Consider the following 26,772-nt stretch of genomic DNA (forward strand, 5'->3'; position numbering starts at 1 on the left):
CCAAAAGAATAATAAAAAATGTATTATCTTCAGAATTATTTGGTTACATGTTTGTCATCTTTCCTTAGAAAGTTAAGTAATGTTCACAGTGGAAGTGTAGTCAGTGTGAAACAGTTATTTAGTTCATTTGTTGTATTTGTCATGGAGCTTAAGAAATAAAAACTGAGCTTGGGAAATAGACCATTTAGGTTTTTAAGTGAAATGCTGAAGATCTGTGAGGTCTAGGAAGGGGACAGCTGTTGGCAGTTCTGTGTACAATTAAACAATCTGCCTTTTATTGCTTTGCCTGTATTCTCATACTCTTAATCCCCATAAAATAAAAGAGAAAAATGCACAGATTTGTAATTCTCCAGCTGGTACAAAGTAGAACCTGCTGACATGAATAAGTGTTAACAACATAATACTTTTAAAGGAGCTTTTGAACCATGTCTTAGTTGAGATTGACTATACAGGCAGTCCCCAGGTTACGTACAAGATAGGGACTGTAGGTTTGTTCTTAAGATGAATCTGTATGTAAGTCGGAACTGGCGTCCAGATTCAGCCGCTGCTGAAACTGACCAGCGGCTGACTACAGGAAGCCCAAGGCAGAGTTGCTCTGTCCCGGGCTTCCTGGAATCAGCCGCTGATCAGTTTCAACAGGCTGAATCTGGACGCCAGTTCCAACTTACATACAGATTCAACTTAAGAACCCCAGGCGTCCCCAAGTCAGCTGCTGCTGAAACTGATCAGCGGCTGATTCCAGGAAGCCCGGGGCAGAGCAACTCTGCCTCGGGCTTCCTGTAGTCAGCCGCTGGTCAGTTTCAGCAGCAACTGACTTGGGGACGCCTGGGGCAGAGCAGCTGGGGTGCTGCCGGGTTGGGCCCGTAGCACCCAGAGCGACGCTGCGGGACGAACCGGCAGCGCCCCAGCTGCTCTACTACAGGCTGCACCTCCCCCCCCCCCCGCCAGCAGACCAGGGAGACACGGGCAGCGGGACCAAGGGCAGCGGGACCGAGACGCACCGCGGTCCTGCCGCCCGGGTCGTCCACGGCTTTGCTCCCCGTCTCCCTGGTCTGCTGGTGGGAGTCCCCCCCAGCAGACCAGGGAGACGCGGAGCAAAGCTGCGGAGCACGCGGGCAGCGGGACAGCCCAGACACGCCACGGCTGTCCCGCTGCCGGCGTCCTCAGCGGCTTTGCTCTGCGTCTCCCTGGTCTGCTGGTGGGGGTTACCCCCCCAGCAGACCAGGGAAATGCGGAGCAGCTTTTCTTGCCCCAGAGGATGCGGGAGGCGGGACCGTGGCGCATCTGGGCGTCCCGCCGCTCCTGTCCCCCGGGGCGAGAAAAGCCCCATTCGTAACTGCGGATCCGGGGGACTGCCTGTATAAGCCTTTTAACTATTTACAACTGTTGGTCTGTAGCATACATTTACACTATTTTTTCGGTAACAGAAGTATAAATAGGTTTGAATACTCTAATGAGAGTTCTCTTTAGCCAGATCAGCCTTATACAGTCTAAATAACATTTTAATATGGAAATGGCTGATTTCTTGAAGAGTAAACACATGGCTAACCAGTTAACCATTAAGCCTCACCTACCACCACAGATCTAGCTGGAGCAGCCTCTGTTTGGGGGTGGGCCAGGCCTGTCTCCCCCTGCTCCCCACCTCCAGGTTACATGCTGGCTTCCAGGGGGGTCATCTTCAGAGCCTGAAGTGAAGGAGGAGGAGACTTCGCTGTGGGTGCTGCAGTATAGATCCTTATACTGCAGAGCCCGCTGTGGATGTAACCACTATGATTTTTAGCAATTATACGGTTACATTTTTAAACAAATTTTTACATCCCTAATGTACAAGTGTACACATACCATTTATATTTAATAATATATGCACATAGATTAAGTATTTTTAAGGTTATAAAAATTATCAGTATTGGACAGTTCCTGACTAGCAGGGGATATAGAAAATATATTTCAGTATATCAGTTTTGCACCCATTCCTCTGCAGGATTAGTTCTTCATATCTATTTTTGAAAAAGACATACCACATCCTTGAAACCATGAAACTGGAAGAGCTGTGTAGGTCTCTGATGGCAGCATGTAAAGAGGTGTAGCCCATGCTAATAAAGTATAGTTTGTTCATATAGATACACAGATTAAAAGCCCTGTTAAGTCAGTGGGAGCCTTTCCATTCATTTCAGTGGGTTTTGCATTAGACTCTAGATCACTATAGTTTGGACTACACGTTAAAGCAACAATATCTATACTTATCATAAAGTCGTCTTTTTTTCAATTGAGTTTCTGGAAGTGACAGATAATACCCATAAAATATAATTATTGAACTGTGTATAGAAAATTCTGTAAACCAATGCTCAAAGCTATTGTTTTTTGTTAGTTAACAAATCTCGCTCTTTCACAAAATATTCCATTACCCTGCTTCTCTTCCAGTACTATAAATATGTGCATATTGTGGCATTTCTTTTTAATCAACTTTTCAATCTTATTAATTATGTATAACCTGTTGATTGATGTTTGCAATATTTAAACTCGTGAATCCACATACTTACATAGTAATATGTGTTACCACGTAGCGAGATTTCCTGTTCTAGCCACTGAGGAAAAATTAAAGATCTTTGGTGCTGTTATGTGGTAAGTAGCTTGTTAGTACCAATGATGTCGATGTATTGTCTGGCCTCTTCAATATGGGAATATGTTACTTTGGTGTTGCAACAAGAGTTCTATTATCTATCCTCTGAAACTAGTGTAAGGTTTCTAAAGGACTTTGCAGCAGTGGCATAAGTTAAACCAACTCCTCACGTGTTCTCACTTGTGCAGGGGCTTGCCAGTGCTACATCAGGGAACCATAGTCAGTGGCTTGAAGCTTTCCTGCACCCTGATTCAGAAGCACAATTTGGATACATGGAAAGCCTAGTCCTGTGACTTTTTTGCCTTTTTATTTAATTTTTTACTAGCAGAAAGAGCTATCACATTATTAATAGAGACTATAGAAATCAAATAATATCTAAAGCTGGGAGTGAATAGTAAGGAAGAAGTAGAGTTTTAATTATCCTGAAACAATGAATTTTCTGTTGAGAATGATCTTAGCTCATTCAGTGAGGGGCATTCTACACTCTTTGTGATGGCTTTGATTTAGGCCAAGCATTTTATTATAAATAAGAGCACTGAAATCTTGGGTCATAAATATTTGTGCCTTTGTAAATGAGAGCTATGATGTTTGATAACTCATTTTCAAATTTCACAAAGCTGACTTGTGGCATTGGTTTCAGATTGATCTACTCCCACCCCTAGAGTATGTCTAGAGTACATCCCTCTGTCGCCAGAGGGACGTAAATTAGATATACCGACATTGCAAATGAAGCGGGGATTTAAATCTCCCTCACTTCATTTTATTAAAAATTGCCGCCGCGTTTCGCCGAGTCAGCAGTTTGTCGGCAAAAAGTGGCTGTCAAGACAGGGATTGGGCAACAAAGAAAGCCTTTGTCAGCCGATCCTGTAAATCTCGTTTAACGAGGCATAGGGATCAGCCGACAAGGGCTTTCTTTGTCGCCCGATCCCCGTCTTCACAGCCACTTTTTGCTGACAAACTGCTGACTTGGCAAAACACGGCAGCCATTTTTATTCAAATGAAGCGTGAGAGATTTAAATTCCCACTTCATTTGCAATGTTGGTCTGTCTAATTTACATCCCTCTGTCGCCAGAGGGATGTAGTCTAGACATACCCTTAGAAAGAAAGGGCAGAGGATTTTTAGTGGGTGGCTGTGTAAGACATGAAGAGGGAGTTCAAAAGTCTCCTGCTCCTGAAACCAGCTAAGAATTGAGTTTTAATTGCTTAGTATGTGAATGCTACAGAAACTCTGGATTCCTTGGAAGAGGCTGTGTATTATGGTCACTTTCACATCTGGGGGTGTTTCACTTCTTGAACTTGTGTTGCTCTCCCATATATGAAGTCAGCTATGTGACATCCTAAAAGATCTTGGCATAAGCCTAAGCAGTTACAGAATGGAATCAGCAGTAGTAAGAAGAAGGCCACTTCCCTCAGAAGACAACAGTGGTAAGGAAGGCCTCTAAGAACTTGTGGAAGATGAGAGCAAGCTGGCAGACCTGAAAGGAGGCAGGATAACATTTGGAAGAGATTTGAGGACGCTCCCATTGTGCAAACAATCTTTTAGCTCTTCCTGCTCAATTAATAAAATAATGAATCTTAAATGCAAGCTGAGTTTGAGCAGGTTTGATGATCTATTCTATATGAATATTTTGTACATTTCTAACTTAAAAATAAGTGGGTAATTCAAGTTGATATGTTTTGCAGGACTTCAGAATAGATATCATAATGAGTACTTGTGGAATCCAATCTGTGAATCTATGAAAAAAAATCACAATTAAAAATAACACAGCATTTTTTTTCTCTAGTTTGAAAACCTAGCAAGTATATTGAAGCTTCCTGGCAAGAAGACATTTAACAACATGGACAGAGAATTTTTAGAGAAGAGGAAAAAAGATTTAAATGCATATTTGCAGGTAACATCTTGACTAGTCCAGTTTCAAATTTTCTTTTGTGTTTACGGTTTTCTGTTTGAACGGATAGATATTCAGTAAATGCAAATAAATATTAATTCAGTCACAATTAGATTGTCTTAATGAAATACACTGATTTGGAACACAAGAAATGTTACAGCTAAAGGTAAATGCCAGATTTAACTGCGATCATCTGTATTTCAGTGAACAGAACATAATAATTCAAGTGTAAGTGAAGGATGCAGATGCTGTTTTATAAGGTGTTAATCTAGTTTCCAGTTGGATTAACAAAGAAGCTGAACTAGTTTATTCTAATTTCTGAAAAGGGTTCACTGCTTAAGGAAGTATGTCTTTCCCATTGTACCATAAATAGAACAGTAAAATTTTATACTATTTGTTAGTTTGGCATACTTCTTTGATTTCCCCACGCTCAGCACAACTTTCAGAATTGGTCTGTATCTGCAATGTAGTTGGGTGTGTGATTTGTAGCTTGCATAGATATATTCTTGCCTCTTTTATTTTAGCTTTTGTGCTAAAAATAGCAATGAGTACATAATGCAATCTGCACAAGCCTGCCTGAGTCCCCTGCGTGTATGCTTATTTGTGCTGCCTGAACTGAAGTCCATGCTACCCGGTCCTTGCTGCTATTTTTAGTGAACTAGCTAGCTTTAATATAGCATGGGTATGTATACACAGGTAGCAAATCACACCTCTAGATACAACAAATACGTAGTCCTGATAATTGTGCTTAGCTTGATTGAAACAACATTCCTGTCTTTTTTTAGTCATTTTTTAAAAAAAGTGTTAGTTTAATCACTCTCTTCCATTATTCTGAGGCGAAATTCAGTTATCTAATTTCTAAGTGACTCATTGGTAAGACTGGTCTCTAAACTTTTCAACTCAACAGGGAACAGTTATCTAAGAAGTCATCATCGTCCCCCTCGGGTATATCTTTGCTACTGCTCTAAATCAAAGCAGAAGAGTCAATTTAGAGAGTCTGGTGAAGATGCATTATGTTAATGGGAGAGCTCTCTCCCATCTATATCTGTATTCCACCTGAACAAGATGCAGAAGCTGTGTCATTGGGAAAGTGTCTCTCATCAACACAGGGTAGCGTGGTCACTGATGTTAAGTTCATCTAAGATATATTGACTTAAATTACATTAGTTACACAACTAAACTAAATAATTCTTAGATAAACTTACAGGATTAATGTAGACCATGGTAAAATTCTACAAGGGAGTAAAAGCAAACAGGATACTATGAAATGTAACATCTGTTTAGATTGTCTAACAGCCTGCATTTGTAATATGTATGGTATTTTATTTTTCTTAAGTGTGGATTATACAGGTTGAATCTCCCTAAACTGGGACTGATCTGGCAACATCTGTGGTCTGGCACGGCAGGACCAGAGGGTCCTGATAAGGGGCCAGCAGTAGGGGAGCCCTGTTGGGCTGGCAGGGCAGCAGACTGCCTGCAGCAAATTGCCGGCAGGCTGACCAGTGCTTGGCAGCAGGAGTGCCCAGCGGGGCTGGGAGATCCAGTGTCTGTCTGTCTGCCTGGCGGGGCTGTGAGCTGCAGCAATGGTGGCGATGGCCAGCAGTGGCTCAGTGGGGCCCGGTGTTCCCTGGCACAGGGCTGTGTGGGGAGGGGAGAGCACAAGAGTCCTGGCATGAGGCTGCCTGGGGGAGCTGAGAGCCGAGGCCAAAGGTCGGGCTAAAGCTGGGGGAGACGGTAGCAGGAGGCCAGAAATGACATCCTCTGCTCCAGCAAAATTCCTCATCTGGGACCAGTCAGTTCCCGAAGGTTCCGGACTAGGGAAGTCCAACCTGTAGCGTTACTATTGGTTTTGGACACTTAGCTGAAAAAGGTGCCTTTTACATTCAGTGTGGGACTGATGGATCCTTCTTAAAAATGTTTGAAGTTAATTATGAAGTACTTATTTACCTGTCAGGTACAATGCTAATCTTGAAGTAATGTTTAGAGATAGAAAATTTAAAAAATGCACATTTAATCGCTGTGTACAGTATTAAAAGACTATCATACAAAAGAAAATGTAATGACTTTTTTCTAAATATGTGCTATGTTTTGGAATTAGCTGAAAGTTTACAATTAATCTTTTAGTTGTTGTTAAATCCTGAAATGATGAAAGCCTCCCCAGCTTTAGCCCATTGTGTGTATGACTTCCTGGAGAATAAAGCGTACAGCAAAGGAAAAGGTGATTTTGCTCGGAAGGTAAGAATGGCATTTAGTATATAGCAGATTTTAGTGATGCATTTGGTGTCCTAACTTAGTTAGTTACTGATCATGATCAATTCATTGACTGAAGATAGTTATAAACCAGTGTTTTATTTCATGTACAAACATTTTTAATTTGCACTGCATTAGGAATGTATGTTGTCAGAGGCAAATATATCTTGACATAGGCAAATGGAGAATTAAGAATTTAGCCATTTTTTAAATGTCTTCATTTGTAAGTCAGACACCAAATTTCCAAGAAGTCAGTGGCTGTTAAATGTGCTATAAAAGACTTTTTAATTCTATTGTTGACAAGTTAACTTCCCACAGAAGTTTCCTGTTCTCACTTTCCTTTCCGAATCTGCTACCCGCCTTCAACTCAGCATATACTGCTGCTATTATCGCTTTCATTCTCTAGTCCAAAGTATGTAATGTATGTACGTTCCAAGGCTGCTATTAGTGCTTTCACACATTCAGCCAGCAGGACCTACACAGAATTAGCATGGAAGTTGTGTGTCCACGGATAACGCTGCACATAACTCAGTTTAGTTTGTGATATGGATGTCTCCATAAATAGATACTTGTGTTTACAATTGGCCATTTTGCATGGGCAGCTTTTGCAAATTAGATCTTCATGTTCATTCCCAAATTTTTAGTGACATGCATGCCCAACATCTTAAATTGTTTGCAGAGTTACTTTTAAATTGTTCTTTAAAAATGTATGACTGGAGACTTGACTGCAAAACATTCTGAATTTATCCAGCTTTGTAATATCCGGAAAAGAATATTTAGTGTTTTGCTTTCCAAATATATGGTATCTTTCATAGCCGTGTTTTCCTTTTGTAGACTTTACACTTGATTATATGCTTTTGTTACTTGCATTGTACTTAGTGTGCACTCAAAAAACCCAGAATATTTATAACTAGTCTTCATGAAATATTATACTAAAAAATAATTAAAACGTATATGTTTAATGCTGAACATGTTAGACTTAACATATCATCATGAAGCTTTTTAGACAAGATATGGAACAGTGATTCAGGTAGGAGATGAAATGAGAATGAGGCGCCTGCACTTATGGAAGAAGTGAGTTCAGAGGGGAGAGAGAGAGAGAGACTGAGAGGACAATTAGTGGGCAAAAAATGGAAGACCCAAGCATAAGGGAACATCTGAATAAAGGCAAGAAGATGAGATTGAGGGAGCAGAAAATGAGGATTATATAGATACAGACAGAGTGGGACTGTGAGGAAATGGAAATTATAATGTAGATGAGAATGAAGCCAAAATGTTTCTCTGAACTCAGTGGAAAACAAACTTCAGCACTTTAAGCAATGTTTGTGTTGGCATAAAGTATAGTTTAGATATGCACTCAGGGAAACTTTTTTATATAGTAAGATAATCTGATGCAAATAAATCAGACAACTGTGCATAGATGTCCGCAATGTTTCAAAATGTACATGATCATAAAAAATAAATGCAGAATTCATTTTAACTCACAAGGCTTGAGGCAGAGCCTTGAAGACCGTTCAAGTAAGCATGCCTGATATCTGATTTCAGCTGGTGAAATTCCTATTCTCTGTGTAAAATTTTCAAAATTAAGTAAAAATACTTAATCTTGTGCTTGCATGAATGGGATTTTTATATTCGCAGTAGGAGTTGTACTACAAATTAGTGTATTCTCTAGAAAAGTGCGACTTTTTTGTACTGGATGATTGTACTAGTGTCCTCCATAGGTTATGCAATCGTGGTAAATGTTTTCCCCTTCAGATGGACACATTTGTAAATCCACTGCGTAACTCTATGAGAAATGTTTCAAATGCAGTCAAGTCCCTCCCTGACAGCCTGGCAGAGGGGATGACTAAAATGTCAGACAACATGGGCAAAATGTCAGAAAGATTGGGACAAGACATAAAGCAATCATTTTTCAAGGTAAGAATGTATTGGTGAGGCAATATATAATAGATTCTAACAGGAGATGATGATTTTCAGGTTTGGGTCCCTTTATCTAAAAACAAATGGTAAACACCCTATTGAATAGAAAATGCTAAGGATAGGGAAACAATTATTCTTTACGGGTTTTATTTACTTTGGAAAGTTGAAGAGTAATGGAAGTTGCAAAAGAAAGCAATGTACGTGGTAATGATATAAAGAAGATCACACAGACACCTGGTTATTTTTAAAATACAAGAAAGAGGGCACTAAGCAAAATTAAAAGGCAAAACATTTCAAATTGATGGAAATACGGTTCAAAAGATTACATGGAATCATAGAAGATTAGGACTGGAAGAGGTCTTAGGAGGTCATCTAGTCCAAACTCCTGCTTAAAGCAGGAGTAATCCTATCTAAGCCATTCCAGCCAGGGCTTTCTCAAGGTTGGCCTTAAAAAGGATAGAGATTCAACCACCTGTTGCCCCATGATTTAAGCCAAAAACACAGCAAAATCTGAAGGAGTAGACACAACTATTTGTTACTGACACTCTTCAAAATGAGGGTTAAGGTAAATAAAAGTGCTTTTAAAGACCCAAATCAATTAAATTAATGTTTAGATTACTCTGATTCTCTTCTTTTGCTTCCTATTTCTAAGAACCTCCTCCCCTTTCCTCTCCCTGCTGAAATCACTAATGAAAACCCTCAGTAAGGAAGTAGCACTTGCTGATTTAAGAGAGGGGGCAGGAAGGAGCTATGGTTTCAAACAGTAAATGTACAGGGCAATGAGGGCAAACCAGTGCCTTTTTCTCACCTACATCTAGCAACTGAGGATCAAACAAGAGGTGAAGAAACCCTAGGCTTCACAGATATTGAAAGAAGACAAGGGAGCATTGATAAGGAGCTAAGTCTGGTATTGGCGTTCCTGCTTCTGCTGCCGGGCTTTATGATAGCTCCTTACTATGGGTGTGAATGGTTGTCACCATTAATGGGTGATGCTTACTGGTTTATGGTTAACTGGCAGCCTGGCTGGGCTGGAGCAGCCCCCTGCATACCCCATCTTTTAAGAGGTTAACCAGTTAAACATAACATTTAACTGGTTAATTGATTAAATGTGATTTTTACATTTCTACTCCCTGCCAGTTCCCTTAAGCTGTTGGCTCTTCTCTTTTCTCTACCAAGATTTTTTTTGTTTGGGTTATTTTTGCTAGGAGGGAGGGGAGACGAAGCTATGTTGTTCTTCTGTACACCATCCACTCTTATCAGTCTCCCATTAGGCAGGTAACTTATTTTTCTCCCTCAGAGTAGCTGCCCTGACAACTGAAAATAAAGGTGAGAATACAGGAAAGTATTCTGTTTGTCTGACCCTGCACTGGAAGTGGGAAAACTCAACTGTGATTTAATTGTCTGTTTGCTTATCAGGATTCTTTCTTTTCCTTGGCTAGCTTATATCTTTGGCTAATTTGAACTTTCCCAATTTTATCCCCACCTACTATACCACATATCTAAAGTTGTAAGGAGAAAGTGGGAGCTCCACTTCCTCCTTCAAGTGATTGCACTACACATGTGCATTCTACTCTTGCCACGTGTGGATCCTGAACCACAGTTGTTGGAAGACCTTTTTCTCCCTGGTACATGTCAGTGCAGCTTCAGCTCTTTCTGTGGCAGATTACTTCTGTGTGTAGGTATAGAGGGCACAGATCACTTGCCTATTCTTTCAGTCTTACTATCTGTGACTAATGTTTGAATTTGTTGGTTTTGCTTTAGTAAGTGCTCTCCATACATTTTTTTCATGTAGTGCATACACATTTGTATGGTTATTAGGGTTGGTTAATGTTGGATTTAATTTTAATGTCTTAGTTTTTCCTTATGGTTGACATTCCATTATCAGTATCAAATAATGCCTTTGGAAATATGTTGCCTGACATGCTTGAAGTCTGTGCCTGAGAGAGACCCATCCCCAAGTTACTTGAAATGCTTGGATGAGTCTTTTTATCAGGGATTGTTGCTGAATTTGAAGTGACTTCAAGCTTTAGACCAAGAGAGATTGAAAATCCAGGCTGACATTTCTTTTGATGGAAGTTGTCCTGAAACCACCTTCAGAACATTTGTGGTCAGAGGGGATATCAAGTACATCAGCAGCTGAGAGAAGTGTGCCTCTGATGCATACTAAATTGCTGTGCCCACTAAGAAACAGAAGTCTTTCAAGTGACAGAAATGTAGCCGTGTTAGTCTGGTGTAGCTGAAACAAAATACAGGACTATGTAGCACTTTAAAGACTAACAAGATGGTTTATTAGATGATGAGCTTTCGTGGGCCAGACCCACTTCCTCAGATCAAATAGTGGAAGAAAATAGTCACAACCATATATACCAAATGATACAATTAAAAAAAATGAACACATATGAAAAGGACAAATCACATTTCAGAACAGAAGGGGGATGCGGGGGGGGGGGGGGGAAGGAAGGGGAATGCCTCTGAGTTAATGATATTAGAGGTGGGGAAGGGTAGATGTCTGTGAGTTAATGGTATTAGAGGTGATAATTGGGGAAGCTATCTTTGTAATGGGTAAGATAGTTGGGGTCTTTGTTCAGCCCCCTGCGGAGAGTGTCGAATTTTAGCATGAATGCCAGTTCAGAGGATTCCCTTTCAAGTGCAGATTTGAAAGTCTTCTGAAGTAGGATGCATGTGATTAGGTCATTAAGACAGTGTCCTTTCTGGTTGAAATGGCAAGAAACTGTTTTTTCTTTGTGATCCTGTCTAATGTCTGTTTTGTGGACATTGATACTTTGGCGAAGTGTCTGAGACGTTTGTCCAATGTACATAGCAGACGGACACTTTCGGCACATGATAGCATAGATTATATTTCTGGAGGCACAGGAATATGTGTTCTTGATCTTATAACTCACTTGGTTAGGCCCAATAATGGTGTCAGCAGAGTGAATATGTGGACAAAGCTGGCAACGAGGTTTGTTGCAAGGGAAAGTACCAGAGTTGGTATTAGTGTGGTATGTCCTGTGGTTGTTGGTAAGAATCATCTTGAGGTTAGGTGGTTGTCTATAGCAGACTATGGGTCTGTCTCCCAGAGCTTCTTGGAGTTTAGTGTCCTGTATAGGCTGTAATTTATTGATAATGTGTTGGACAGGTTTAAGTTGGGAGCTGTAGGTGATGACAAGTGGTGTTCTACTGTTGGTTTTCTTGGGTCTGTCTTGTAGTAGATGGTTTCTAGGTATTCGTTTGGCTCTTTCAATTTGCTTTTCTATTTCTCCGGGTGGGTAGTTGAGGTTTGGACACTAAACTCCAAGAAGCTCTGGGAGACAGACCCATAGTCTCCTATAGACAACCACCTAACCTTCTGTTCTGAAATGTGATTTGTCCTTTTCATGTGTTCATTTTTTTTAATTGTATCCTTTGGTATATATGGTTGTGACTACAGGCAGTCCCCGAGTTACACGGATCCGACTTATGTCGGATCCGCAGTTACGAACGGGGCTTTTCTCGCCCCGGAGGACGGGAGCGACGGGACGCCCAGATGCGCCACGGTCCGCCGCCCCCGTCCTCTGGGGCGAGAAAAGCTGCTTCCCGTCTCCCTGGTCTGCAGGGAGACGGGGAGCAAAGCCTCGGAGCACGCCCGCAGCGGGACAGCCCGGGCGCGCTTGAGCTGTCCTCCTGCGGGCGTGCTCCACAGCTTTGCTCCCCGTCTCCCGACCAGCAGACCAGGGAGATGGGGAGCAAAGCCTCGGAGCACGCCCGCAGTGGGACAGCCGCGGCGCGCCTGGACTGTCCCGCTGCCCGCATGCTCTGCGGCTTTGCTCCGCGTCTCCCAGGTCAGCAGACCAGGGAGACGGAGCAAAGCCGTGGAGGACTTGGGCTGTCCCACCACCCCCGTCTCCCTGGTCTGCTGGGGGGGGGGGGGGTGCAGCTAGTGCCCCTCCTCCCCCCAGCAGACCAGGCTTTTCTTGCCTACCCATGGGGTAGAGCAGCTGGAGGCTGCCGGGTTGGTCCCTCAGCGCCGTTCCGGACCAACCTGGCAGCACCCCAGCTGCTCTGCCCCAGGCATCCTGATTCAGCTGCTGCTGGTCAGTTTCAGCAGCGGCTGAATCAGGACGCCTGGGGCAGAGCAGCTGGGGTGCTGCTGGGTTGCTCCAGTAGAGCCGAGGAGCCGCGCTACTGGAGCAACCCAGCACCACCCCAGCTGCTCTGCCCCAGGCGTCCCCAAGTCAGCCCCTGCTGAAGCTGACCAGCGGCTGACTACAGGAAGCCCGAGGCAGAGTTGCTCTGCCCCAGGCTTCCTGGAATCAGCCACTGATCAGTTTCAGCAGCAGCTGACTTGGGGACGCCTGGGTTTCTTAAGTTGAATCTGTATGTAACTGATCAGTGTCAGCAGCGGCTGACGCCAGTTCCGACTTACATACAGATTCAACTTAAGAACAAACCTACAGTCCCTATCTTGTACGTAACCCGGGGACTGCCTGTATTTTCTTCCACTATTTGATCTGAGGAAGTGGGTCTGGCCCAGGAAAGCTCATCATCTAATAAACCATCTTGTTAGTCTTCAAAGTGCTACATAGTTCTATATTTTGTTCAAGTCTTTCAAGGACACTGCTGGAAGAAGTGCTCTTTAGCCCCAAAGTCTGCTGGGAAAGGGAACAATTTAGAATACAGTCAGAATCCAAGCAATCCTTCACATATTCATTGGCTAAGTAAAGTAATTGATTCTTGCACTAAGGCAGACACTGTCAAGCCTGAGGCGCAAAGTGGTGCTTTCGTGGTTGTGGCACCATCTAAATCTCTAACACACTAGTCTAATACCATTAACTCACTAACATCCCACTCTCCCTACCTCTAATATAATCAATTCACAGACACTTACCTTCCTTCCTTCCCCCCCCCCCCCCGCATCCCCCTCCTGTTCTGCAATGTGATTTGTCCTTTTCATATTTGTTCATTTTTTTTAATTGTATCCTTTGGTATATATGGTTGTGACTACTTTCTTCCACTATTTGATCTGAGGAAGTGGGTCTGGCCCATGAAAGCTCATCATCTAATAAACCATCTTGTTAGTCTTTAAAGTGCTACATTGTCCTGCATTTTGCTTCACACTAGTCAGACACACTCCTGGTACTGTCCTTTCCAGAGACATTTCAAATTGAAAGGGTTTTGCTCAGCTTATTAATGCCAATGTCCCCTGCAGTGCAGGTGATCATTCCTTCAGGACTGGTAAACCAGTCAGCACCAGTGCAAGACCTAATACTGACTCAGTCTCTAGAGTCCTGAAGGTTCTAATAGTGCTGAGAGAGAAGCCAGCAGTAAAGGGTTTTTTTGCTCTTCCTAGGATCTCAACACTAGTCCCTGGCACTGACTGGACTGGTTCCTCCATAGTCAGGATGAGGCATTTCTGCTACTGACTTGAGGTTGGCTCCTATGTTTCTCAGCTGCAGAGTGCATCTTGCCATTCCCGCCCTAGACCTTATCCCTTCAGATAATTGTCACACCCTGTGTCTAGTACTGGCCTGTACATGTGTGCTGCAAGACGTTGGGTTCCAACATCTTTTCAGTGGGCCTTCTGCAATCTGTGAAGGTTTTCCAGTTTCCAGAGCTTCATTGTTTCATTAGCATTCAATTTCCCTAGGCTAAAAGAGGGGAGTCAGCTGGTTGAACACCTTTGATCCCAAGGCTAGTACTGAGCCATAAGATGATGTTCAGGAGCATTTGTAGGGATAACTAGCAAGACTTTCAAGTACCTCAACCTGTGCTAGCTTCATCCTTCTCTTGGACCAGATGAAACAGTTTATTTGAAGTTATCTACACCCCCTCTGATGATCACCAAGAGCTCTTAAAAAGGGAGGCATCAGCCTTGGACATTCAGGTGAAAGAGGTTAGGAAATCTTCTCACAGCCTTACTGATATTCTGGTCTCTGCTGCATCGTTTCGGGTGGCACTGCAAATAAATGAAGCGATTTTAGAACCCATTAGGGCTCTCTGTCAAACTTCTTCCTTCCCATGTCAAAGCAAACAGATATCTAAAATAGATAAACATTTTATAAAGTTATGCTGGTTCCCATTAATCTCATCCTGGAGACAGGAGTCCTTTAAGTCAAAGGCAGCCTACCAATTTCCATGTGGTTATTTATCAAGGTCACAGAAAGTATCTCAGATTCTTGATCAATTAATCTCCTTACCCATTTACAATATTACCCTTTGACCTATAGACAGCTTCCCAGGTTATTACAAAATGTATGGCAGTAATAGCTGCCTTTGCGATGATTGGATGAATTATTTGTGAGCTACCAGAGGCACTGTCCAGTGTATCTCTCATCAAATCAACTTTCAAATCACTGAGGGTACGTCTACACTTGCTCCCTAGTTCAAGCTAGGGATGCAAATGTAGGTGACTGAAATTGCTAATGAAGCGGGGATTTAAATATCCCACACTTCATTAGCATGATCTCACTGGCGCATTACTCCGCTCATCAGCTGATTCGAACCAGGAAGTGTGCGCTGGGACGTGTTGGTTCAAACCAACCCCTTGGTTCGAACTAACATTACTCCTCAAAAAAATGAGGAGTAACATTAGTTCAAACTAAGGGGTTTGGTTCGAACTAATGCGTCCCAGCGCGCATTTCCTGGTTTGAATCAGCTGTTGAGTGGAGTAACACACTGGCGAGATCATGCCAATGAAGCGCGGGATATTTAAATCCCCACTTCATTGGGAATTTCGTTCACCTACATTTGCATCACTAGAACTAGGGAGCAAGTGTAGACATACCCCGAGTGTCAGGGCTCTTCTTCAAAACAAGAAAGAGAAGAGGAAATCTGATGTCATGAAATATAAAACTAATAATTTGTGTACAAACAAAATTGGGCCTTGACTCACATTAAGCCTCCCTTTTTGGAACATTTCCCAAGTACATCAATAAGGATAACACAGTTATACTCACAGGCTGTGTCTACACTGGGCCCCTTATTCCGGAAAATCAGCCGCTTTTCCAGAATAAGCTGCGAGCTGTCTACACTGGCCCTTGAATTTCCGGAAAAGCAACGACGCTCTACTGTACAAAATCAGCTGCTATTCCGGAAAAACTATTCTGCTCCCACTCGGGCATAAGTCCTTATTCCGGAACACTGTTCCGGAAAAGGGCCAGTGTAGACAGCCCAGTAGTCTTTTCCGAAAAAAAGCCCCGATCGCGAAAATGGTGATCGGGGCTCTTTTCCGGAAAAGTGCGTCTACATTGGCCAAAGACGCTTTTCCAGAAAAAGGGCTTTTCCGGAAAAGCAGCCTGCCAATGTAGACGCTCCTTTTCCAGAAAAACTGAAAACGGAATAGTGTTCCGTTTTAAGCAGTTCCGGAAATTCATGCTAGTGTAGACACAGCCATAGAGAACTAGGATTATGGAACCTTATGCTTCAGTCCTGAGATCAGGAAGAAGAGTACTTTGTTGGTTCTCCAATATGGATTGATGGGGTTTACACCTTTCTCTGAAGTATTAGCCATTATCAGAGAGAGGATATAGAGCTAGACCTACTACTAATTTCTTCTAATTTGATAGTTCCTATAATTATTTTTAATATAAATGTTTGGGGGTTTTTTCTTGAGACTATTCATACAGTTTTGATAGCTGTATTGGGAAACACATTTCAAGCAATACTGGAAGATATTTCAGTAATTTTGGTATGTCACTAACTTGGAATCAGAATGCCTATAACTAGTTATGAGGACTGTATTGGAAAATTTTGAAATTGGTTCTGCTATAATTAGAGGTTCTCTTTGATGTTTTCCTTGAGACCTATAACTTTCCCCCCATAGTCATGTCTTTTTTTTTTTAGTATAGGTGCCTCCTTTAGTGCAGAAAACTGATTCAGATCCTGAACACTGCCGTGTTGCAGCACAGCTTGATGACAATGTAAGTCTGACTTTTAGTTCAGATTGGTTTAGCTGCTTTAAATTAAGTACCAATGTGAGTTTTGTTTCATATTTGTATTATTTGCTTACTTTATGCTATACTATATATTGGCATCAGAAATTAAACCAAAGGGGAAAATTGGAAATAGTACCTTAAAGTAAAAAAATTCTGAAATAAAAATTTCATTCTAAAACTTTTTGAAGCTGTTTTAATACTAAATGGCTTGCATGGTAGTGTAGTAAATGTTATCCACCTACTAATACTTCTGTGACTATCCTCAAATATAGAATAGGGTTGCAAAGTTAATAGTACACAGCTAGATCTGCTTCTGAGATCTTGAAAACTAGCAGTCATCACCAATATTGGTGATCAGAGAATTGTTTGGAAGAATTAAAAAAAAATTCCTATGCCATATGTGGACCATGAAGTACATAAAGGAAGAAATATTAGAAATGTGATAGTGAAGTTTAAAATGTTAAGCTCTTGATGGTCTCATAAGCTATGGTATTTTCCCAGTGTTCTGATTGATACACTGGTCATATGTGTGAAACACAGTTGAAAAAAATATTCTATCTGTAACTAGGACTGAAGGCCCATAAGATTACTAGTGATTATATGCTGATTTGTCATGGTCATAAATCTGCACCTGTTCCACACTTCACGTATTTATTTGTCACATCAAAGCATTCCAGTTTATCTTCCTGTTCATAAATGCTACCAGGGATCTGGTAAATGCCTTTTTGCTCAAGTAACATAGGCTTCAATTCTTTTGTTTTGCTGTGATTTCATCTAATGTAATTGTTTATCAGTAGATTGTTTAATTTTGAAATGTTTATTCTAAGACATTGTCCTCTTCCAAAACAAATAAATATAGAAAGTACACTAAATGGTACAAGAGTTTGAACTAAAGTACTTCCCTATTTTACAGTTCAACTTTTCAGGAAAAAAAAATTGTATCTACTTAGTCTTAAAAGTTCATTTTGAAAGTAGTGTTTGGACGTTTGACTTTTGCACCATATTTCAGAATATATTACATTTAGCACTTTTCCTGACCCTCACAAAATGCCAGGAAGTTAATAATTAAACCTTTAGATAATACAGTTTTACTACATTTCTCTTTTAGCATTGTGTAGAATCAGTAGTATAAGGAGGATTTAGTTGGCCTGTATCTCACTAACAGAATTGTGAACTAAGGCCAAGATTTTCAAAAAGAGATCCTTAAAATGTACGCTTCAAAATCTATATTTAAGATACCAAATATGTGGCCAGATTAAGAGCACATAGCTTTAATAATTTGTGCTGAACCTTGAGCACCTTTGAAAAACTAGCTATGTACTTAAGTATATAGGATTTAGATTTAGGCTGGGATTTTCAAGGAATCCTTATGGAGTTAGGTGCTCAAATCCCATTGACTTTCCATGGGAATTGGGCAGCAAATCCTTTGAGCTCCATCCAAGTATAGGAAACAATCTTTCAAATTTCGGTTTATTTCCAATTGCATATGGGAATTCTGCTCTCAACTGTAGTTGTGCAACTCCATTGTTGGCAAATTCTGCATTCCGAAACATCTTTACTATCCTATGGAATATAATGGAGTTACACTGGTGTACCTAAGAAAACAGTTTGTCTTTGCAGTTAGTTCATAACTTTCTATTGTCTCTACAGCTGACTTTTACATTATTAAACTATAGTAATGTTAGGATAACAGTTAAGAGAACAGATGCCATTGTAGTCACTTTTCAGAGGAATGCCATACTGTTAGATATTTTTTTGCCTGAAGCAAAGTGAATTTGCTCTTTACAACTGAGATTTACAGAGGGCTCAGTGAGGTTTCTTATGTCCCATGAGAGTACAGGTTTATTAAAATATTTTTAATACCAAGAAACTCATTTAATAGTTTATTCAGTTATTATTTTTAATATTCTCTGATTCATAGTCTAGTATATGTTGACTTGATATGTTGAAGTGGCTACTCTAGATAAGTTACTATCTTGCATCTAAATGTATATGATAAAAATGAGGTTATTTGCCTAACAATGTCAGTTAATCTGTAAATTTGTATTTTGAAACATGAAACATACAATGTATAAATAATAGACCCAACTGTTCACCTATAAAGAGACATCTAAGACTTTTCAGATTTTGACATGGTCCGATAGCATAGTTATGTAAAATGTGAAGATAAAAATTGAAAGCATAATGTGTTTTAAAAATCAATATAAATATTGACAGTTATTGCATTTGCACAAGAGTTTACGTTAATTATCTATTTGGAGCTATCAATTTTTTTGCAATATCTCTGAAAATATAGGTTCACGTATATCAGCCTATGTTACTTTTAAAAATCAAAAGCAAGTTTTTACTACGGAATCACAGTGAAGCATTTGAAAACAGAACTTTCTATCTCCCTACCACTGCTATGTTTAAAAATGCTGGTTCTATGGAATTCTCTGACACAGCTTATTTCTGCATCTGGCTCAGTTGGAACTCAAAGAATAAAAGTTTGGGTTCTATAGCAATGGAAGAGTGGTCTGCAGTTGGGCACCTTCCTTTCAGAACCACTGTTGCTACTGGGCATTCAAAAGATAGGGTGTCCAGAAGAGAGCTATGCCTTGAGTTTGCCATCAGCTCTATTCTTGAAAGCACTGTTGCTATCTGAAGAAGAAAAGAAAAATAAACCCCTGTAAGTAATAGTGCTGATAACTTCTGTATCTGGTTCTGAACTCTACAATCCTGGCCTCAATAATGCAGCAGATTCCATTTTAGGACTTATTTAAAAAATACTTAAAACTAGTTTAATTTCAAAATAAAAATCATGAATGATTCCATCCTGAAGAGAGATTTCAGACAACAGCAAAGTCTTTTAACCATTGATTTCTTTCAGAAAGACAATGTGATGCAGTAGCCGGAGCAGTAAGATGCTTAACTTTTGACAATTGTAGTAGATGATGTCTTAATTACGTGAGTTGAAATACAGGTTTTCTGTTTATACTTGGCTTTTAATCCATGTATCTAGGTGGATGACAATATTCCTCTTAGAATAATGCTGCTCCTTATGGATGAAATCTTTGATTTAAAAGAGCGAAATCAGTGGTTAAGAAGAAATATAAAAAATCTACTGCAACAGCTTATTAGAGCAACATATGGAGACACAATCAATAGGTACCAACTTTTTTATTCATGCTCAAGAGCTGTAGGAGTGTTTGTGAATCATTCTAGAAAAATACCGTTTGTAATTTAATTGCAGTGTTCTAATGATTGTACATCTGCAAATGCAAGCTCACTGCTGCTTGACTGCATTTTTTTTCCCTCTGAGATTATAAAAAGACTGTTAAAGATGGAATGAGATGGAAACTTATTTTTTAAAAGATCATTTTAATGTCTGTTAAGACATGGAATGAGTCCTATTTACACTTTTTAGAGAAGGTTAATTTACAAGAAAATAGTAAGCTTTTGCATATGTTAAGATATTGAAGACATACTTCTATAAATATCAACCAGTGTTGACATTGTATAAACTTTATTTTATACAGTGACTGTTCACATGATTTATTACTATTTGCACTATTAAACAAATGAGTTAATCAGCAGGGCATACAATTGAAGCCCTACAACCTACCAGACTGGATTATAGTTATTCTTTGTGCATCAGAACTGATTTCAGCAAGACCCTTTTCAGTTGGAAAATGCCAACTTGTCAAAGATCACACTTTTCATGGGAAAGAGGTGATTTTGATAAAACTTGACACACAATGTGGAAAAATAAATAACTGCCTATTTCATTTTGATACTAGAATTTTTCATTTGAAAGTTTTCTCGCTTGAAACGGCTGTTCATTTAATAATTAAATGGTTGATGTCATAAAAGATTAGAAATTATAGAAACAAAATATTTTGACTAAACTGAAAATATTTTTGATTTTCCATTCACGAGAGTAGGAGATTTTGACTTAATCTGACTTGAGAGAGAGAAATGTTTTGATATGTCTAATTTTTGTGTGATGGCAAAACTGTTTCTCTGTGAGAGCTAATCAATAATGATACAGGAATTTACTGTGTTGGTTTTCGTATTTCAGCATTTTCAAGACCATCAAGACTTTTGTTTTATAATTATGTTAAAGCATACTCAAACTGTTATAGATCTTTCTAAAGTGACTGTGGTTTTTAAAACAAATGCAGTACTGTTTAATCCATGTTCTACCACACGAATAATTTCAGAGTGGGGAGGGCGGGGGGCGGGAATAGCACTGTTCTAATCCTCTATTTCCCCAAGCCACTCAGGACACTATTACATAATTCCATGGGTTCATCCACCAGGAAGCAGCAGACAAAGCAAATTATGTATCCTGTATTAGAAATAACTTAAGTTATCCTCATCAGCCTAGAAGCAAGGAAACTATAGCAATCTCTAGACATTTTTTGTGTGTTTGAAGGTAGCAGGACTTGGCGAGTGATGGTTTCTCTGCATATGGGTTATGTCGCTGGGCCATGGGCCCCTGCATAAGCAACTCAGACAGATTCTACATTGAGCTGGCCACTATGGAATTGGAGAGAGGGGAAATCAGAGAGGAAGTCTGGCATTTCATAACCACCAAAAGCAAGGGTCAGTGTGGCATAAAAGCTGCAGAAAAGGGAGTGTGGCAGGCAGTGGCCACAAGAGAGAAGAGGATCAGGAGGAACTTCACACAGCAAGAATCAATTGCAACCTTTTAGCTGTACAGAATTCTTCCTGTTAGTCTTTAAAGTACTACATTGTCCTGCATTTTGCTTCAGAATTCTTCCTGACACTCTTTTCTCTGGTAGCCACAGCCTGCCATCCTCATCTGTTCCCAGCTGTGTAGCATGCCACCTTGACCTCTTTGTCTCTGGTAGTTATGAACTGCTAGACTTCCTCTCTGATTTCTCCTCTCCAGTTCCATAGTGGCCAGGTCATTGTAGAAACTATTCCAAAATCCAGATAATTCAAGGAAATGGAGAGAGAGAGAGAGATGGAATGTGTGGATGAAAATCTGTAAGAAAATCATCTTGCCCACAGAGCTCTCCAAACATGTAAAGAAAAAATGATTATCCTTGTTTAGAATATTTGGAAGCACATTCTGCAAGGTAGAGGTGGACAATAGGATGATGTGCTGCATTCCCACAGCCAACGCAATAGATATTGTTGTACAATTGGATAGACTTGTGATGGGGTGTACCAACCCCACATTAGCTCTGCAGGGATTAAGCAGGCCTACCTGGCTAAAAGAGCCCCTCTCCCACAGCCCTACTGAGCATTCTCCAACAGGAGGACCAGTATAAAGGCCAGTGAAGCAGCTCAGTCAGGGCTGACCACCATAGGGGAAGGAGCTCCTGCCAGAGCTCAGGAGGTGGAGGATCAGCAGATGGACAGGGGAGCAGAGAGCAGACAGCAGGGACTATCTGGGGAATTGACCAGCCCGGAGGACGCAGGTGGGGAAGATGTCAGTAATTGGGTAGGAAGTAGCCCAGGATGAGGAGCTGGAGCACCCCATGAGCTCAACATGTTTTGGGCAGATTCCTCACTAAACCAATGGTGGAACATGCCCACCACTGACAGGGCCCTGGGCTGGGACCTGATGGAGAGGGAGGGCCCAGGTTTCCCTACCCCCCCCTCCCATTGCCTGCCTTGGTTGCTCTAGCCTCATGAGGGACGGTGGAGGGATAGAGAGGACTGAGGTTCAGGGTTTCCCATCAGATGGATTTACTCTTCTGAGGTTCTGGGATTATTTGATTTTGTAGAACCCCCACAGGCTCCGGGGTGGGGAAAAAATGAGAGGTTCAGTGTGTAGGACAGGGCTGCCAGTGAGTGGGATAGGGATGGGGGTGCAGGATTTGGGCAGAAGGTGGGGTGCAAGAGGGGATAAGGGTGCGAGGTTTGGGTGAGTGGTAGGGTGGCAGGAGCAGGCTGGGAGGAGGGTGTCTGGCCAGAGGGAAAGGGGCAAGAGCAAGGGAAGGAAAGGTGCATTGTGTAGCCAGGAGAGAGGGTGCAGCAGCAAGGGAGGGTTCAGGAGCAGGGTGGGGGTAGGGTATCTAGTCAGGAGGAAGTGTGTAGGAGTGGATTGGGGGAAGGGTGTCTGACCTGGGGGAAGGTTGCAGGAGCAAGAGAGGTTACAGGAGCAGAGTGGGGATAGGGTGTCTTGCCTGGGGGAGGGTGCAGAAGTGGGCTTATGGGGCAGGGTCTGGGCGTGGGAGGATAGGTGGCACTTACTTAGTTCTGCACTCCACACTCCCTAGCACTGTGTCCCAGGCATGGCCGCCTGCTCCTTTCATTGGCCAGAACTCCAGCCAATGGGAACAGTGGGGAAAGCCTCTAGGCAACGCATCTGTACACTCCTATTTCCCCAGCTGGGGGATGGGCAGGGGAGCAGAGCCAGCAGCATGCTTCTTCGCTGCAAGGAAGATCTGGTAGGGAGGTTCGCCCCTCCCTCCAGTAGGGTTGCCAGGTGTCCAGTATTTGCTCGGACAGTCTGGTATTTTTGCCTCCAAAATGTCCAGTATTTTCTGATTTCCCCTCCCTCCCTCTCTCCCCCTCCCCCCCCCCAGCCAGGAGGCGAAAATGCCGGACACCTGGAAACCCTGCAAACACTCAGCGCCCGGCCTTCCCTCCTCCCCCACCCAGAGCTCCCCCGGCTCCTTACACCCCCTGGCCCCAGACCCCATGCTTACCTGGTTTTGCAAAACTGCCGGCACAAAATGGCTGCCAACCAAGGGGAAGCAATGCTTCCCCTGGGGCTTAGTGCTCAACTACTCCCCTGTTCCTACCCCTGCACTCACTCTTAAAGGGGACTTGCTGTGTTAATGCTATTTTTATTTTATTTTTTTTTGTTTGTTTTTGTTTAATAAGTCTTGGAGTTCTTTTTTTTTTCCCTTCCCTCACAACTTTGGTCTTCTCCCCCCCCCCCCCTTTTTTTCCTTCAACAGAATTTTTTTCCCCGTGTTTTTTTTCAAGGGGATTTGGTATTTTTGTTTCAAACATCTGGCAACCCTACCCTACACCCGAGGCAAGCCAGTGCTGGGGAGATGGAGGGAGGGAGGGAGGAAGGGTTAAGGAGGGGTGCTGAGCTCAAGTGGCAGACCACCTGGAAGGTGGCCACCGATCACTCGTGGCTCGCAGGCAGCAGTTTGCCAACCACTGGTCTAGGAACAAAGAATGTAGGCCATGCTTGCATAATGGGGACTCTCTGTTGGGAAACATGACTCTGAAGATGATGATTTTGGTCAGGGATGGGCAAAAGGACCTCTGCGGGCTGGATCCAGCCCTCAAAGCAGGTTGATTCAGCCCCCAGAGGCCCTGCCGCTTCCCTGCCCCCAGGCCTGGGGACAGGGGAGCGTACAAAGCTTCCTCCTGCTCTTTGACCAGCACAAAGCACTTTGAAGCACCATCTGCTGCTCGCAGAGTGGGAGGAGACGTCACATGCTCCCTCTCCCCCAAGCCCTCCTCTCACCCTGCAAGGAGCACACGCACTTAAAAGTACTGTACACTGGCACAGAGTGGGAGCAGGACGAGGGAATCTTTGTACAGCTCCTCCGCCCCTAGGCTAATCAGGATTTGGAGGCGGCGGAGCACTTGATGTCTCCTCCCGCCTTGCGAGCAGTGTATGGCACTTTGAAAAACCACATGCTCCTTGCAGAGCGAGGGTAGGGTGGAAGGAGGCTTCGTGCACTCCCTCCACCCCCAGGCCAGTTAAGGCTTGGGGGCAGGGGAGCTGCGTGAAGCTTCCTTGGCCCTGTCTTGGCCCTGCGAGGAGTGCACGGCACTTCAAAGTGCCATGTGCTGCTTGAAGGGTGGGTGGAGACTTCCTGCGCTTCCCCCACCCCCAGGCCAATCAGGGCCTGGGAGCTGGGGAGTGTGTGAAGCCTCTTGTCACCCTGCCAGGGGCATGGGTGCCTAATGGGAATGGTGGGCAAAGGGGCTCTCCCCACTCCCAGACCAATTATGGGAAAGCCCAGAAGCATTCTGGCCCCGCCCCTTCTGGGCTGGCCTGGGGCCACTTCAAACATTTTGGTGCTATGATGAATAATTAGTTCAACATGAGCTCCCAGTATGATTCTGTGGCCAAATGTTTTCCTTGGATATATAAACAGATGAATTGAAGTAGGGTGAGAAATTTTACCTTTTGTATTTGTCTGTGCTAGAATAGAGTGTTGCATTATATGTCCATAATTCTAGAAGAATTGTGATGTGAGAGAGAGTTCAGAGAAAAGCTAGTAGAATTATTAAAGGATTAGAAAACATGCCTTAATATGGACAAAAGAAGCTCAATCTATCTTGTAAAGGAGAAAGCTAAGAGATGACTCGATTGCAGTCTGTACATGCCTACATGGGAAAACAGAAATTTGATAATGGTCACTTCTGTCTGTTAAACAAAGATATAATATCCAGTGGCTGAAAATTGAAAATTCTTTAATTGCTTTCCTTCCTGAATCTATGTGATGTGATGTTATAAAGTTCTGTTTGTAGGATAGGGAAAATGTAAATTACTAATGACAATATGGTTTGCAGGCTTCTTCTGTTCTCTACCCTTCTTTCCTACTTCTGTTGGGTGAATATGTTGAACTTCATAAGTCCTCAAAATGGGGCAGGAAAATGGCTGAATTTAAATCTTAAACGAGACCAAGAATTAACATTAGGCTTTCTGGTGTGGTAACACGATGTAATTTATGCATGGAATGGGGAAAAGGAGAAATGATGTACTACTTTGTTTTTAATTCTTGAACATTATTTGGCGTTTTAGTTACTTTAAAGCACTCTTTACTTAAAGCCATCTGTTTCTTGATGTCCACTGAAAAAGTAAGATGAGAGAGATCACTGATTTGTGTCTTTGATTTTAGAAAAATAGTTGATCATGTTGACTGGATGACATCTCCTGAGCAAGTAGCAGATGCAGTGAAGCGGTTTAGGTATGTTTTATAAGTTTAATAAAACCGCTAGACAGTGTAGTGCACATATTCCCATATAGGCCTACTGGTATCTAACATTTGTCCTCTTATCTCAGCGATGAAATCAGTTTAAGCTGTCAGAGACAGTAAATACTCCCTGTTCCATATCAAACCATAAATTCTGCCTCGGTACTAGATACAAATTACTACCTGATCTGTAAAGATTTTAAAATATGTAAATTATCCATTACTTGAACAGAGAATGTTCTGTGGCTAGTCTCTCCCTTATAAAATTTTCCTTTTTGGAAAGGGACACTACCTTCACTACCTGTTCTAAACTGTTACATAATTATTGTGTACTTTTAAACAGAGCAAAACGTAACTAGGATGCAGTGGCTTATTTGTGTTCATGACAGTATATAATAAATATGTTCGAGAGGGAGCAGCAACAACTATTGTAGTTAAACCTTGACACAGATTATTACTAATATTTATCTACACATACATACATAATTGAGCTTTCTTTTGTAGCTTTTAGCCTCTCGGGTAATCATCAGTTTTTAAAAGAATATATGAGTTAAAAGAAATCTCTATTTATGACATCACTTTGAGAATTCTGTACTTGTAAAAGCCTCAAGAATAAGCTAAACTAGTTGTAATTTATGTAGAAGGAGTTTTTCAGGAAGGTGGTTCATAAAGGTGGCCTCTTTAGCAAGGAAGATGGATATGTGACAGGTATTTTCATTTCAAGAGAGAAGATGCAAAGGATCGTACTAACAGAGCCTATAACAAAGGGTCTCTGACATTAGTTTTCTGGACACTCTTCCAGTCTGTATAGAAATATCCTTATTGAGGAGATTATATGTGAAGATGTTGCAGAGGTTTCATCTCTCTTTGGAATTACTGAGTGAATTTCATGGTTTCTACAAAGGTAGAATAGATCCCCAGACTATGATCCATGTTTTATATGCAAGAGTAGTGTTATATACTAGGGATGTTAGCTATCACTTAATTGAATAATTGACTAACTGCATGAATTCTTAGCAATTGACTATTCGATAGCCCTCGGGGCGGGGGCAGCAGCCAGTGCTCTCTGGCCCCACTCCTGGGGAGTCCCCTTCCATCCCACGCTTCTGCGTTTGTATCAGAGGCAGCAGTGCAGGGTGCCAGGCGGGAGCTGGTCTGTGAGGGGAGCCAGTTTAAAAAACAGCTCCCCTTGTGGACCTGCTGCTTTGCACTGCTGCTTCTGATACAGGGTGCCTGTGCTGACTGCGGACATAAACTGCTCCAGCAGCTGC

At 42.0% G+C, this 26,772-nt stretch overlaps 1 protein-coding gene and 1 long non-coding RNA gene across 13 annotated transcripts in view; one reads left to right on the top strand and one right to left on the bottom strand.

Annotated features, from left to right (window-relative positions):
* SNX13 (sorting nexin 13) overlaps positions 1–26,772 on the top strand; it is a 127,681-nt gene that overhangs the window by 95,062 nt on the left and 5,847 nt on the right. For 7 of the 12 annotated variants that reach the window (XM_025179082.2, XM_075922258.1, XM_075922255.1 and 4 more), the window contains 6 exons: positions 4,405–4,512; positions 6,634–6,744; positions 8,515–8,676; positions 16,506–16,577; positions 19,594–19,739; positions 25,427–25,495. In XM_025179082.2, the coding sequence (XP_025034867.1) occupies positions 4,405–4,512; positions 6,634–6,744; positions 8,515–8,676; positions 16,506–16,577; positions 19,594–19,739; positions 25,427–25,495 (668 nt within the window). Of the gene's footprint in view, positions 1–4,404; positions 4,513–6,633; positions 6,745–8,480; positions 8,677–16,500; positions 16,578–19,461; positions 19,491–19,593; positions 19,740–25,426; positions 25,496–26,772 lie in introns of those variants that run through there. The other 5 variants (XR_012902011.1, XM_075922256.1, XR_001369266.3 and 2 more) reach the window with 5 other exon arrangements.
* Positions 1,570–26,013, bottom strand: LOC142827327 (uncharacterized). The gene is made up of 3 exons (XR_012902012.1): positions 25,984–26,013; positions 14,418–14,614; positions 1,570–1,685 (listed from the first exon to the last, which is right to left on the bottom strand). It is a non-coding gene; the product is annotated as an uncharacterized LOC142827327 (long non-coding RNA).

This window comes from Pelodiscus sinensis, chromosome 2 (assembly GCF_049634645.1).
Source record: "Pelodiscus sinensis isolate JC-2024 chromosome 2, ASM4963464v1, whole genome shotgun sequence".
NCBI lineage: Eukaryota > Metazoa > Chordata > Testudines > Trionychidae > Pelodiscus > Pelodiscus sinensis.